We start from the raw sequence: 14,347 nt of genomic DNA on the forward strand, positions 1-14,347 counted from the left end.
TCCCCACCCATTGGTCAGGTAAGGGGTGCTGGGCGGTAAACTGACATGGACCAGACCGCCAGGCAATCACTGACAAGCCAGATTTAAGCCCAAATGCTCTAGCTTCTTTCTCTTTGTCTTCCCCTCACTGCTGTAATGAGGTATAACTCACAAATAAAATGGAGATATATTTAAAGTATACAATGTGATATTCAAATACACTGTGAAATGTGTTAACAATTAAGCAAACACATCCACCTTAATTTTATTTAAATCATGGACAAAAGAATTAAACATCTTCAAAGCCAAAGTGAGATTGGTGGCATCTCTGGAGCGCTGGGACACAGGTTTGATCCCCAGCCTGGCACAGTGGGTTGAATCTGGTGTTGCTACAGCTGCGCAGAGGTCACAGCTGCAGCTAGGATCTGATTGATCCCTGACCTGGGAACTCCATATGCCATGGGGGGGCAAAAAAGAAAAAAACAAAAAATAAAAATAAAACATCCTGAAGTGAAGTGAAACCTGGAAAGGACCTAAATTGTGAAAATTTCAGATGGCCCTGCTGGGGGGAGGGACTGACTGTGCACGGCTGCTCACTGGGTGCTGGTTAATGAAATGTACTACTTGGCTGTCTGAGAAACACACACGAGCAAATGATATAAAATGAAACACATTCTGACTTTTCCCCATTTGAACTTCCCAGAGTCTACACTGGGTACAGATCAACACAGACACATGGATGGACATGATCATGACGAAGTCTGAGCAGAGCAGTCGTTTTACCCGCTTCCGGTCCTCTGTGGTCTAGGCTGCTACTGTGGAGATGAACCTGCCACAGACGCAAAAGGATTCAGCAAGACTCCAAGAGGGCTGAATTCGTTTTGGATTACAAAGCTTGTTTGACTTCCAGACTGGTTCTTAATCTTCTTCTGTCCCTAAACATCTGAGGTTACTTCCTACAACAGTGACTTTTCAAGAGAAGGCCATGCTTACAAGCCTCCCGTGTGTGGGACACTGTGAATTAATTTAGGATCACTCTAAGGTAAGCAAAGGTGAAAACTAGAATATATTCTAAATTCTACATAGTGAGAACTCTCTCAACTTCTCTGTATAGAAATTATTAAGAATTATAATAGATTTACATTATTATAGATCTAAGAGATCTTTACATTTTTGAAAATAGGTACAGATGCCAGTTAAAAATTGGCTGTGAATGGACTGTGGACATTTGGAGTAAAAATTACTATAATCCCTTATTTAGCTTTGCATAGTGGTTTGTAGGTACTCAATTAAAACTCACTGAGTAATGAAATAATGTAATACTGAAAAAACGGTGTTACAAACAATTACATTTATCTCAAGACCATCCACCTTGCTTCGCGCCTGAAATCACCATGATCTTGTCTATTGGACAAGTTTTATTGAATTTCTACTGAAGACCCTAAGAAGAGCCTGAAAAAATACAGAAGGCAGTAAGGCAGCTGGAGGAGGGTAGAGGGATGAGTGGGAGCCACTCTATGGAACTGCCTCTCTGAGTCCAGACAGCTAAGCAGGCCCTGAGGGGCAGAGGGGGTGACAGCAGAGCCAGCTCATGTTACTGCCTGACGCCTTCCTCCACTTAAGATCAGCTGTAACGTCAACTATAGACTCACCTTCAATTTCGGTCCAGTTGACAGCAATTTCTGCTATTGGAATTTTAAAGAACTGTGCTATGTACAGCAGTTCTACATCAAATGCCCTGAAACAGAAAAAACATTGATACTTATTTTTAAAGAGACAAATAGAGTGTAATTAAACCTCTACCTTGGCATGCCTTAAAGAAGCTTACATGGCAGATAGAAGAGCTTATACTGTAAAAGTGAAGGTCGGAAAAACATAAGGTCAAAGAAAAGCCAAGTAGTTCAGGAGCCTCAAGGCAAATACAGTAATGGAGTGCGCCACTGCATAATATTTGAAGGAGAAATATGGTGTCTAGCACAACTCAGAAACTCCCAAGGGAAAAAAGGGCCTCTTGACCTCCAAGAGAAAATTTAATCCTGGAAATTTTCAAGATTGATGGTTTTCAAATCCCAGGCTTAACGAGCTCAAGATACAGAAGTGATAGCATTTTCACCTGATTCAGAGAAGCTGCTATATCAGAACTCTGAGAAGCACTAGGAGAGAATCTTAATCACTTTAGAGTTGCCTGATTACATTCTTCTACGACTAAAGAATCAAGGTTTATTTTCTAAGTACCGGGTCCTGGCAGCGTGCCCTCCCCTTTCCCTTCCCAGTGCTGTCCCGGACAGTGCAGTGCTGGGAGCTGTTGAACGTGAAAAGTCAGCTTAGGCTGGTCTGAGATGCCTTGAGGGTGTAATACATGCAAAGGAAGGGAGATATGCTGCTTTCCTCAACATTCTCACATTCTCAAATTGTGACTGAGTTTTCCTGGATTTTAAAAAAATTCTCTCAACCAGCTGCTTCCTGAAGTTCAAAGAGAGACACATCACACCTGTGCCACACTTCTTCATACCTTTACCTGTCTCTAAGAGCACTAGAGTCTTTCACTGCTTTCATTCTTGAGACACTAAACCCTTCACTTTCCAGACTGTACAGAACACACTTTAAACTTCCTGGGCTGGCTTTTAAAATATTAGCACAAACAGGAAAATGACTAAAATCCACTTCAATTTGATTTCCCTGGTCCCAGATACTATGAATTTGGGAGTTTTGTTTTCTTAGCTATAATACTACCACCACCCATCATGCAGCTAGTTCAAATCTCAAGTGTATGGATAATTCAATATGAAAACTATTTTTTAAACATGTAATGCCTTTTCTTAACCTAATAAAAAACTTAAGATGATAAAATCATCTACAACAATGTTGTGTTTCTAAAAGGCCTATGTAAAACTTCTATTAAGTAGAATTGTGACCCTCATGAAAGAAAATAACTTGAGTATTAAGCCACCAGGTGCTTAACCCTTAAAATTCTCTCCTTTAACGCAAAAACAAAAAAATTACCTAATGGGCTAGCAAGTTAAGTTCTAATGTTATTTAATAATCTGATCAAGATTATTATTTTTCTAAAGATATTGGTATACAGTTAGTGACTGATCAAAATAAGAATGATGGATGGAAAGGTGTGGGGTAAAAAAAGCACTAACCGAAATTAGTTTCTATTAAAAAAACTGAAAGGGCTATTCTTCTTCTAAACTATTGTTTTTATTATATCGCTCTCCCCTTAAACATTTTAGAAGACAGGCAATGCATATTCAAAAAACCAACACTGCACTTCACATCACCATATCATAAATTAAGAGACCAATCTGCTACCAAAGCAAATATTATACTTAAAATACCAAGTACTTCTGGATGGAACTTATGCTAATAAAAAGAAGCAACGTAAGGGTTCTTTTCCAGCTAAGATGACTTCTTGCGTTTTTGCAAATGTGGGGACGGCAGAGCCACCATGTTTTCTTTTGTCACTCAGTTCCTGATATAGCTGTTAACCTCTTTTGAACAGATGTATTTCTGAAGAACAAAGAGTGCAAGGAGACTAGGTTAAACACTGCAGACACACACACACACGCACACACACACACACACACACACCCTACTGCCTCCTCCTGAAACCCCACTAAAATGAAAACAATGATGGGATAACCGCACAAGAAGAAAAAGAGGAGGAGATGATGGTAACAAAAAAAAAAAAAAAATCTGCAAGTTGGAGAGTAGCTGGACAAGTGGTAACTAAGGAAAGGAGACGGGCAGAGGGAGAGGCTCAGAGCAGGCGGAGAGGCACCACAGAGCCTCTCAGAGGCTCAGGCATCGGGGTCTCAAGGGATCTCTGTGGGTGGGGGTGCAGGTGGGCTGCAAACCGGAGGACTCACTGGACATCTGTATGAGATTCTCTTTTCTTCCAGCTGGTCCTGTGGATGTTGGCAGCCAGGCTCCTATCTCCTAGGCAGGAGACCGAAGGAACCCACTTCAGTGAAAATGACCAGCCCAAAACATAATGACAGCGGGGAGTTACCATGCAAATCTCAGCCACTCTGACTGACTGGTATCTACCAGTCAATCAAAATTCTCTGACCATGCACACAGCTTCTGATGGGCTTTTGAGGGCCATACTAAAGGGATGGGAGGATAAACTTTAATGATACAACCAAAAATGGAGCAGCGGAAACAATGCCAAGGAAAGAAGAAAATGTCAAAGTCTTAACGGAGACAACAAGAGATACTATAGTCATGAAACAAGAACAGATTCAGGAAAATGAAGACTGGAATATAAGAGCCGTAGAAAACTGAAAATTTTGACAGCAGAGATCAAAATCAAAAGGAGGGTTGAGTGATAAAACAGGAAATCTCAAAAGAAGGAAAATAGGAAAGAGGAGAGAAGATAAAATAATAGGGTCAGTAGGTTCTACATCTGCTACAAATGTAGAGGAGGAAGAGAGATTGTGGAAGAAATTACAGGGCACTTCTCAGACTAAAGGACGTGGATTTCCAGGGTTAGAGGACCTACTGAGTACTCAACAGAATACACGAAAAAGAGCCACACGGAGTCTCTGAATCACGATATTTCAAAACACTCTGGAGAAACAACATGCCGTAGACAAAGAATCAAGATTAGATTATAGACAGAACTGGACTTTTCCACAGAAACACTGAATGCCAAAGACAACAGAGCAACGCTTTCCAAATCCTGAGGAAAAATGATTTTCCACCCATAACTCTTTCTCCTGCTAATGGGGATATGAGTGTGGGCGTAGGATGAAGGCATGTCTCCGCACGCAGGGGCTCACGCTTTCTCTCTCATATTTTTAGGAAATTTAGTAGAGAGTGTGCTCTACTAAGATAGGGGGTAAACTAAGGAAACTTTAGGACAGGAGCCGTGCCACAGGCCAGCAAACGTGACCAAGAAAAGATGGAGCTCAGGCTAATCTGAGCCGTCTGGGAATTTATGCTCCTGTTGGAGAGAACACAGAGAAGCGTCGAGCCCACGGTCAAGTAATACCAGCACAGATCTCCAGAGAGTTATTATCTTTAGGAAAACAAAAAGTACTACGGGAACAGTCGTATAATCCCACTGCATGCTACGGCTTAAATCTGAATTCTCTTTACGCAGCAACACTGAGCTAAGCAAACATTGTTTTAAAGCTGTATTGGGAGCATAAGTGTGGAGGGCTGTACAGGGGTTTGATTTCCTATTTTGGAAAGTAATACCTAAAACTCAAAAACTGAGACACAGCCATGTAGACCCATTATGCTCAATAGGAAAGCAAAGACCACAAACAAACAGCAGAGAGAGGAAAGTGACTATAGTGGAGAAGACGGAGCAGGGGACAGAGGGAGATGGGGCAAAGGATGACTGATGGAATGACTTAAAATTATAAACACGTATAACACGGTATAAACATTTTAAAAAAGTATTCGTTGGAAAAAAATACATTTCAAACAATCAATTTAAAAAATTACTCACCAGTTGGGTCAAATTATACCTTAACATTAAATGGAAAGGATTTGGAGTTCCTGTCGTGGTGCAACAGAAATGAATCTGACTACTAACCGTGAGGCTGTGGGTTCGATCCCTGGCCTCGCTCAGTGGGTTAAGGATCTGGCACTGCCGTGAGCTGTGGTGCAGGCTGACAGCTGTAGCTCTGATTCAACCCCTAGCTTGGGAACCTCCATATGCTGCCTGCGGCCCTAAAAAGCAAAAAAAAAAAAAAAAAAAAAAAAAAAAAAAAAAAGGGAAAGGATTAAGGTGAGGTACAGTTTGGAGGATGGAGATTTTATATATATGGAACATTTAGTGTACCCATATCAAGTAATTCTGAATCAAAGAGATGTCTGTAGTCTTTTCACTTCAGCAATACAGCAGTAGTAGACCTTGAAGTTTTCTAATACCGAGAAACTCTACCTGAATTGGCTTTCTGGAGAGTTATAAGAAAATTTCAATGAATCTTTAGAATAGATCCTCTTACAAAAACTGTCTACGGTGACACGTATGGAGATGAGTAGATGCACAACTGGATTTCTACAATTTATGCTGCATAAGAAAAAACACATCTGCTCCTTAGTCTTTCCTGATGGAAGTGCAGGAACAGAGATGTTTAGGTAAAAACAATGGATGAAACATCACTGTGGTGAGGGATATACTGCTAATCAGGTTGACACATTCGTATTTGGTGCTTCTCCCTTCTGGGCACAAAATAAACATCACTGACTCAAGAGAGATGTGAGAGGCTAAACTCTTAAGCCAGGTCGATGCTACAGCAATCAAACTGCAAACAAACAAAAAGGCATGCACATGAACATAAAGTTTAAAGAAGAATAAAATTAAAACATGTTCTTTAACTTAAAAAACACCATAAAACCTTGATACTGTGCTGGCCAAAACAGCAGCCACTGGCCACACGCAGCTGGTCTGAACTGAGATGTACTGTGCTTTGAAAACAGGACAACAAAAAGAATGTAAAATAGCTTGATATTTTTTCATACTGAGTGCATGCTGAAATGACTATGTTTATATTGTGTTAAATATAGTATTAAAATAAATTTCATCTTTCTTTTTTACTTTTTAATGTGGCTACTAGAAAATTACATATTAATTTGTGTCTCATATGATATTTCCATTGGGCACTGCTGCTTTAAAAGAGCCCTGACAAGGAAGCTTAATAATGTTTTATCAACCCTAATTTTGATTTATCAGTCCTAACTGCAATGTTCTCCATTTTTAAATCCTTCCTTGAAAACTACAGAGAACCTAGTGCTTTGACCCTAGATCTGGATATAACAGCTGACTGAAAAATATCTAATGCAGAAGGAGGGCTTTATTTCTAAAGTGGCTTCTTAAATTAGATCTCTAATTTTAGAGTCCGTTACCTATCAGCACATTTTATTCTTCAACATAATAGAAACATGTATCTAAATTTGAAAATCAAATATATATTACTTAAAAATTTTTAATGAAAAAGATTTAAAAACATATTTTATGTGTTTAATTCTGAAACTACAGTTTCTTTCAAGTTATCTGGGAAGATTTTATGACATCTATTTCTAGGGAGATAATAGACCTTTGCAAACAGATGCATGAAAGTTACAGAAACTGTAAAAATGAACTTCTAATGGAATAACTGTGTAGACTCCCACTATGAACAGAGCTGACAAAGAACCCAGGACTAAGACTAAGTATTATTTCTTTCAACAGTATTCATTGAGTCCTATGACGTGCCAGGCACTCTCTTCGATAGGGGACTATAATAAGCAAAATCAGATGAGATTCTTGCTCTTGCGAAGGTTCGGTTTTACTAGAGAAGAAAGATTACACCCATAGAAGACGACAGATGTGACAGGTGCTAGGTGCAAAGACTCACGGGGCTACCAGAGTGTACAGTCAGAGCATCGATCTAGCGGAGCGTGAGGGCAGCGGCCACAGGGAAGATCTGGAGGATAAGGAGCCGCTGATGGAGGGGCGGTGGGCGGTGAGGTGGGAAGGACCCTCACATGGAGACTCAGGAGGGCCACACCATACGATCAACACCAGTATGCCCACTGGTGTCCCTCTCAAGGCCCTGGAAAGACACCGAAAGGCGACGGGAGGCAGAAGGGGTGCATTTGATCAATGCACCTCTTATTTTTGAAAAGACCCCTTGGGCTGCAGCATAGGAATGATGTCCTGGACGGTGATGAAGATGAAGAGAAATAACGGGACATAAAAGCTCAAATCAACAGGCCTTGGTGTTGGGCTGGCTTTATGGAGGGGCTGATGGGAAGGCTGGAAGGATGTCAAAGTTCCTGGCTTCTCTGTGACAGTGTTAGCACTAGACAGGCTGAGAGCTGAGGTGTGTCTGGGATGAAGAGAGGCAGAGGGAACAGAGTATTTCAAGAGAGGTCAGAAGTACTGAACTCGGAGTTCCCATCACGGCGCAGCAAAAATGAATCTGACTAGTAACCATGAGGTTGCAGGTTCGATCTCTGGCCTTGCTCAGTGGGTTAAGGATCCAGTGTTGCTGTGAGCTGTGGTGCAGGTCGCAAACGTGGCTCAGATCTGGCGTTGCTGTGGCTGTGGTGTAGGTTGGCAGCTGTAGCTCTGGTTAGACCCCTAGCCTGGGAAGCTCCATATGCTGCATATGCGGCCCTAAAAAAAGGAAAAAAAAAAAAAAAAAAAAAAAAAAAAAAGCGAAAGTACTGAATGCTACTGATGGGTAATCAAGTTGGTACGGGGTGATATTATACAAGAGCACTGGGGTTAATGTAGGCGGGTGACTAGATGTTTAGATGGGAGGGTGGGTGAGGCGTGAATGGGCAGCGAGAAGATGGAGACATTGAGCATAGACCACTCTTCCCAGAAAAGGTTGGCTGTGAAAGGAAACAGGATGAGAGCTGGAGGAGTGCTGGGGGCAGGTGTCAATAGAGACATTTTTTGTTTTCTTGGCAAGAGAAATTTATTTATTTATTTTTGTCTTTTTATCTTTTCAGGGCCACAGCTGCGGCATATGGAGGTTCCCAGGCTACGGGTCTAATCGGAGCTACAGCTGCCAGCCTATAGCACAGCCAGAGCAACTTGGTATCCAAGCCGCGTCTGCGACCTACACCATCACAGCACATGGCAATGCCGGATCCTTAACCCACTGAGTGAGGCCAGGGATCGAACCTGCAACCTCATGGTTCCTAGTCGGATTTGTTTCTGCTGCACCATGACAGGAACTCCGACAAGAGAAATTTAAATTTGTAAAAACTGATGGGAAAGATGTGGTCGAGGGAAAAGGCTGAATACATGAGACAATAAGCAAAGAGGACCAGGTTCTTAGACGGTGGAAGGGGATGCAGAGCGCCCAGGACTGCTCTTAGGCAGGAGAGGGAACTTTCGTAAAAGGAAGGATAGAAGAGGAAATGGGTACCCCCTCTTCTGCTTTTGATAGTTCTGAGCTTTTTCTTTTTTCATCAAAGGATAAAAAAGGAAGCTTAAAGAAACAGGATGTTTCTAGGCCTCTCAATTTTACTTTCTACAATTCAGGTAAGTTTATAACTTTATATCTTATATTTGGTTTCGGATTTTCAAAATAAGAACAAAACCAGTAAAGGTACAGATTAGGTTCACATACGTAAGTGTCAATTTTGTTCAAACCTGGATGTTCATTATGAGAAAACAGGTCTGCTGCCCATTACCTGCTGTATAATAAGATGTACCAGACACATCCCGGTCAGGAACCTACCATCGTTCAACGTGTAGCGATGAGAACGTCCGTGAAGCTGCTTCTCGAGTTAATAATTTGAACCCACACTGTGTGTCCCTGATTCCTTTGACACAAAGGAACCACACGAGAAAGTGGAACCCATACATGAGAAGAGTACGGAAGTAAGAACGCTGAAACAGAGACAAAATATAAGTGACTTTTCCATTTATGTGTAAAGGAGTCACTGAAAACACCTGGCTGCAGACAACTGCAATTCAGTATCTGCTTGACCGGGTCGATCCTACACGTGAGCACCACTGTTCTATCCGCTGCACTGGCCAAGGCTATCCTAGGAACTGGGGGCACGCCTCCTGCCTGCAGCTGGGCAGAGGCACTACAGCAGCAGGCGCTCGCTTCCTGGCGGAAGCCAAGAAGAGTCGCGGTGCCTCTAAGAGTCAGAAGCCAACCTCAGCAGCTTGGGGGGTGCTGAGCAAGGAGAACATCTCCTTCGCTGTATATTTTGTGCTTCTGAGTCCCAAATATACTTCAGTTTCAAAAAACGTAGTTACCAGAATATCTTGGAAAAACAAAACACAAGATTTGAACCTGAGGTTCGACACCCAGCTAACGAGAGCACCGACAGAAGAGGGGCAGCTGTGTCACAGAAATCACACCCTAGAAGGGAGTCTGAGACAAAAAGCCGTCTCTCTCATTAAGTATGACAGATACCCGATTCATTACATTTTAAGAATAAAGTTCTTTAATTCTTTAGATATTAAGTTTGAGTTTAATCCTGAGTACTCATTATTGTTATTAGTGATTAATTTTATTAGTAGTAGCAACATGACATATATTTCATTATTCATTAAACATTGCAAACTTTAAAACATAAGAATAACATTAGTTATCACTGCATTCTAGACTTCCATATCGATGATTAAAAAAATATATTCTCTCTTAAATTTTTCTATAATGATGGTGGTAGACTCATGGAATGATCTATTACATATGCACATAAGCAATGCAGTAAGAGTCTATGCAGAATATCTGACACGCTAGTAAATAAAGGTCACTTCCTCCTTTTGGCTTTGTTTTCCATAATTATAGTCTTTAGTGTCATTCTTCATTCACATGGCCTTTTCTATCACTAGGAACAGAACCATGATCAATAGTGATAAGATGACACAGGAGAAAAAGCCACTGAACTGAGCAGACCTGTATTTAAAAAAAAAAACCCTGGCTCCATTAAAAATTAGTAGGTTGGCCTTGAGCAAGTTACTGCCACTCTCTAAACCCCACTTTCCTCATCTAGAATGAAAATACCTGCCTCACAAAGTTACTGTAAGGATTAACTGAAATAATATCAAAGGGCTTTAGTCAAGTATTTGGTACAAGAAGTAAAAGAAACTCAATAAATGCTTTTAATAAAGGAAGAGGGCTGGAAAGGTCACTTTAACCTTTTGACCACAATTTCACTTGCGTATTACACAGGGCAAGAAGGGAAGAAAGAATAAAATGCTTACCTATAGGGTATGTAAACAAACTCTTTGAAAAGCTCTAGCACTTCTCATTTATCATCTAGAATCATCAGTTATGTTTTGATGTAAATATGTCTTACCTCTCTAAGCAGATAGGGCAGAAACCTCATCTTAAAATACTTTGGGAATCTCACAACAGCTTGCTCAGTGCCTTCCATTTAAAATATTCCAGTAAATACTAGTTGACTGATTAAACCTCCAAAAGAGCATTTATGCTTAGGAAAGGAACAAACAAATCAAAAGATAGAAAAAAAATGAAAATTAAAAGGTAGAAAAATAATACCTATAAACTATTCTCCTTGAATGATTTTTAATGTGATTTAGATGAGCTTACTAGTTAACAAATAAAAATATTCATGACTGCTTTTGCTTGGATGTTAATAAAGATTTTTGTTTTACGATAACAGCTACTTTTTAAAAAACAAAAGTAAGTTAAGTGGAGTTCACATGAAGACTTTAACTTACTTGATGTCTAACATATTTAAAAGCATAACAATATAACCTACAAACAAGAGGATCTTTCCTTAATTTTTAAAACTTGGGAAAATATCTTAAAATTTAGAAGACATCTAAAAACATACAGGATAGACTTATTTAGTTACATGAAGCTAATAACTTCATCGAAAACACTATACGAACTTCTGAAATAGATACACAAAGACTCTTAAAATCTAAAGACATCAAAGAGTAATGGATTCTATTTTTAATCTTTGAGAAATGATAAATTTGAGAATACCCAGACAATGTGAACAGTCCTGTTATAACTGTTACACAGAACACACAAGCAGATGAACGTGTTTAAGGATGCTTAAAAGACTCGTCGCTGCTGTGTCGTGCATGTCTGGCTTCCAAGAGAGCAACAGAACAGACAGTAGGATAAACTGAGAACATGGGTAAAGGTATCCAGGAAAGATACGTCTGCAAATAAAAAGTAAATGGTGAAGCTACTGAAGCTGCTGTTTACTACCTTGATTAATTAATACTTTTATACCTTTTCACCATCCACAGACTGACCACATGCAGGGTTTCTGTTACCAAAACACATCAAGAGAAAACCCAAGTGGCTGAGAAATGGAAGGCCCTGCCGCAGCTTCCCGGACACTTGGCAGCTGGATGTGCTGTCCCTGGGCGAGGACCTTCTATAAGTCAGGTTTGGTACTGTGAGAATCCCCTGGACCTGGACTCCAAGTCTACTCAGCCGGGGTTATATAAAGTGTCTGCAATGGACAGCTGCTGAACTCTAGTCAGTGGAGTAGTTTACCCTTTCTTTCTACTGAGCAGTGGCCAATTCTGTAGGGTCTAAAAGCACCAAATCAATCATTAAGTTTTAGAGAAGGAGGAATGGGTGGATGGATGACAAGATTAATTATAAACACAGAGATCCTGGGATAGATCCCTTGACAACTGGCTAAAAGCAGTGCTGGGTAAAAGGAGATTCAAATCATAGCACAGCCTCATGCAAATACTATTCTGGAAAAAATTCAGAGTTTTCAGCTAATGGAAGTTCTAAGTGTCAAGAATCTACACCCTTCCAAACAAAACCTAAAACCACAGTTCCTTTCTATTGCCACCAACAATACAGGTCCCAACTATTTCTTGCCTAGATGACCTCAATTGCTGCTTGCTATTTCTCCAACATTTTTTCCCCTTCCAAGTAGATTATTCTTTTTCTTCTCCATTCACAAATATATTTTTAAAAAGGAAACCATTTAGTCACAAAATCCTAATTAATAATAGTCTATTTTCATTAAATGTTTTTGTTTGAATAGACCTTTTCACACTATTATACTGGATTTACAATAGCATACTTTGTCTTTTCCATACAACCTAGTATTTTTGGTATTTCCCATATTTTGGTATTTCCCATATTATTACATTTTTATTGCTGTATGGCATTTCATCTAGGGGAAATATGTATACTTTCTAGCACTGGGATTTAGGATTTCATAGTTTTAGTATTTTACAATTGTAAGTAATGCACTGATCATCGTGGGTATCACTCGCTTTATCTCCTGGGTATCACTAAAGCGATGAAGCTGGACTAGTAAATCTCTAAACTCTTTCAATTTTAAATTTCCAGGAGTTTGTATTCTCTGTGGTTAACACAGTAAGCTTTTCCAAATAGCAGTGAGAGCCCATAGGGTTGCAGAGTTACATTTGGACTAGATGCTGAAGATATTAAAACAATTTATTTCTTAAAAAAGGAGAGTTCAGGTTTCCACATTTGAGCAAAATCCTTAAGGAGTTTTATGACTCTGCCATGTATTTCTTGGGGGAAAAAAATGAGAATTTTTTCATGTCTTTTTTTCAAAATCATTGAGGGAAAGGTTCCCATTGGTTCTCAAACTCTGGTATGCAAAGAGTGACCTGGGAAACTATTACAAATGCAGACTCCTGGCCCCATGGCTAGAGTCCGATTTAATGTGTATGGGGTTGGCCTAAGAATATACATTAAAAAAAAAAGCCCCAGATAATTCTGACCTTGCATGAAAAATATATCTTTATTCTTGCTCTACTTGACCATTCTAAATGTACCATTAAGAATATAATGGACAATTACTGAGCTTGGTACACCTGATCTACATTTTTAAGTGAAAAATGATTTTAAAACATTGCATGGAATAATTTCTTATTATATTTTTCTTCCAAATTCCAGCTTCTTAGCTTAATCAATAAATTACAACCTGAAGAAGTTAATGTCTTCAGTATTTTAAAATATATATATACTGAAAAGGTCAGTAAAACTTCACAAATTTGAAGGTATAATGCTTTTCTAAGAAGAATAGCTTAAAAATTTTTTAATTTTAATAAAACTTAACATATAATACTTGAGTGTGCCAAGTATTTCATGCCAATGTGTATGTAAAAAAGGAAAAACCTGCTGATCCATGGTTGATGAAAGCCTTACCTGAGCAATTGATTCTTTTTCCAAATGAGCTCGAGATCCACATGCAATAGCCATTTGATCCTAAGGGAAAAAAGCAATGAAATAATTTTTCCATATTTAAGTATCATTACTAAAAATATTTCTTTTCCTTTTTTTCAGGGTTGCACCTGCGGCATATGGAGGTTCCCAGGCTAGGGGTCTAATTGGAGCTTCAGCTGCTGGCCTACACCACAGTCACAGATACACCAGATCTGAGCCACGTCTGCGATCTATATTGTAGCTCATGATCTACACCGAAGCTCACAGCAATGCTGGGATCCCTAACCCACTGAGCACAGAAAGGGATTGGACCTGCATCCTCATGGATACCGGTCAGATTTGTTTCCACTCAGCCATGACAGGAACTCCAAAAATATTTATTTTTAGTGTAACTATCTTATTTATTAGGAATTTTTTAAAAGTATCATTAAATATCTTTAAGGGTTTATTGAGGAGTTCAGAATATGTACTTAAGGAGGCTAGTTGTATTACTAAGACGACTCCATTCAGGATTAAATACAAGGGCATGTATGTCAAAATCTATTTATTTATTTATTTATGTATTTATTTATTTTTTGCTTTTTAGCGTTGTACCTGCGGCATATGGAAGTTCCCAGGCGAGGGGTTGAATCGGAGCTATAGCTGCTGGCCACAGCAACGTGGGATCCAAGCCGCATCTGTGACCTACCACCACAGCTCATGGCAACACTGGATCCTTAACCCACTGAGCAAGGCCAGGGATC

General features: G+C 39.7%; 1 protein-coding gene across 1 annotated transcript in view; it reads right to left on the minus strand.

Moving 5' to 3' along the window:
• The window catches only part of ALG5 (ALG5, dolichyl-phosphate beta-glucosyltransferase), a 38,421-nt gene that overhangs the window by 842 nt on the left and 23,232 nt on the right, over positions 1-14,347 (minus strand). The window contains exons 7-9 of the mRNA NM_001244320.2: positions 13,587-13,646; positions 9,180-9,331; positions 1,632-1,717 (exon numbers count right to left, since the gene is read on the minus strand). Of these exons, the coding sequence (NP_001231249.1) occupies positions 1,632-1,717; positions 9,180-9,331; positions 13,587-13,646 (298 nt within the window). The remainder of the gene's footprint in view (positions 1-1,631; positions 1,718-9,179; positions 9,332-13,586; positions 13,647-14,347) is intronic.

This window comes from Sus scrofa, chromosome 11, assembly GCF_000003025.6.
Source record: "Sus scrofa isolate TJ Tabasco breed Duroc chromosome 11, Sscrofa11.1, whole genome shotgun sequence".
Classification (NCBI taxonomy): domain Eukaryota; kingdom Metazoa; phylum Chordata; class Mammalia; order Artiodactyla; family Suidae; genus Sus; species Sus scrofa.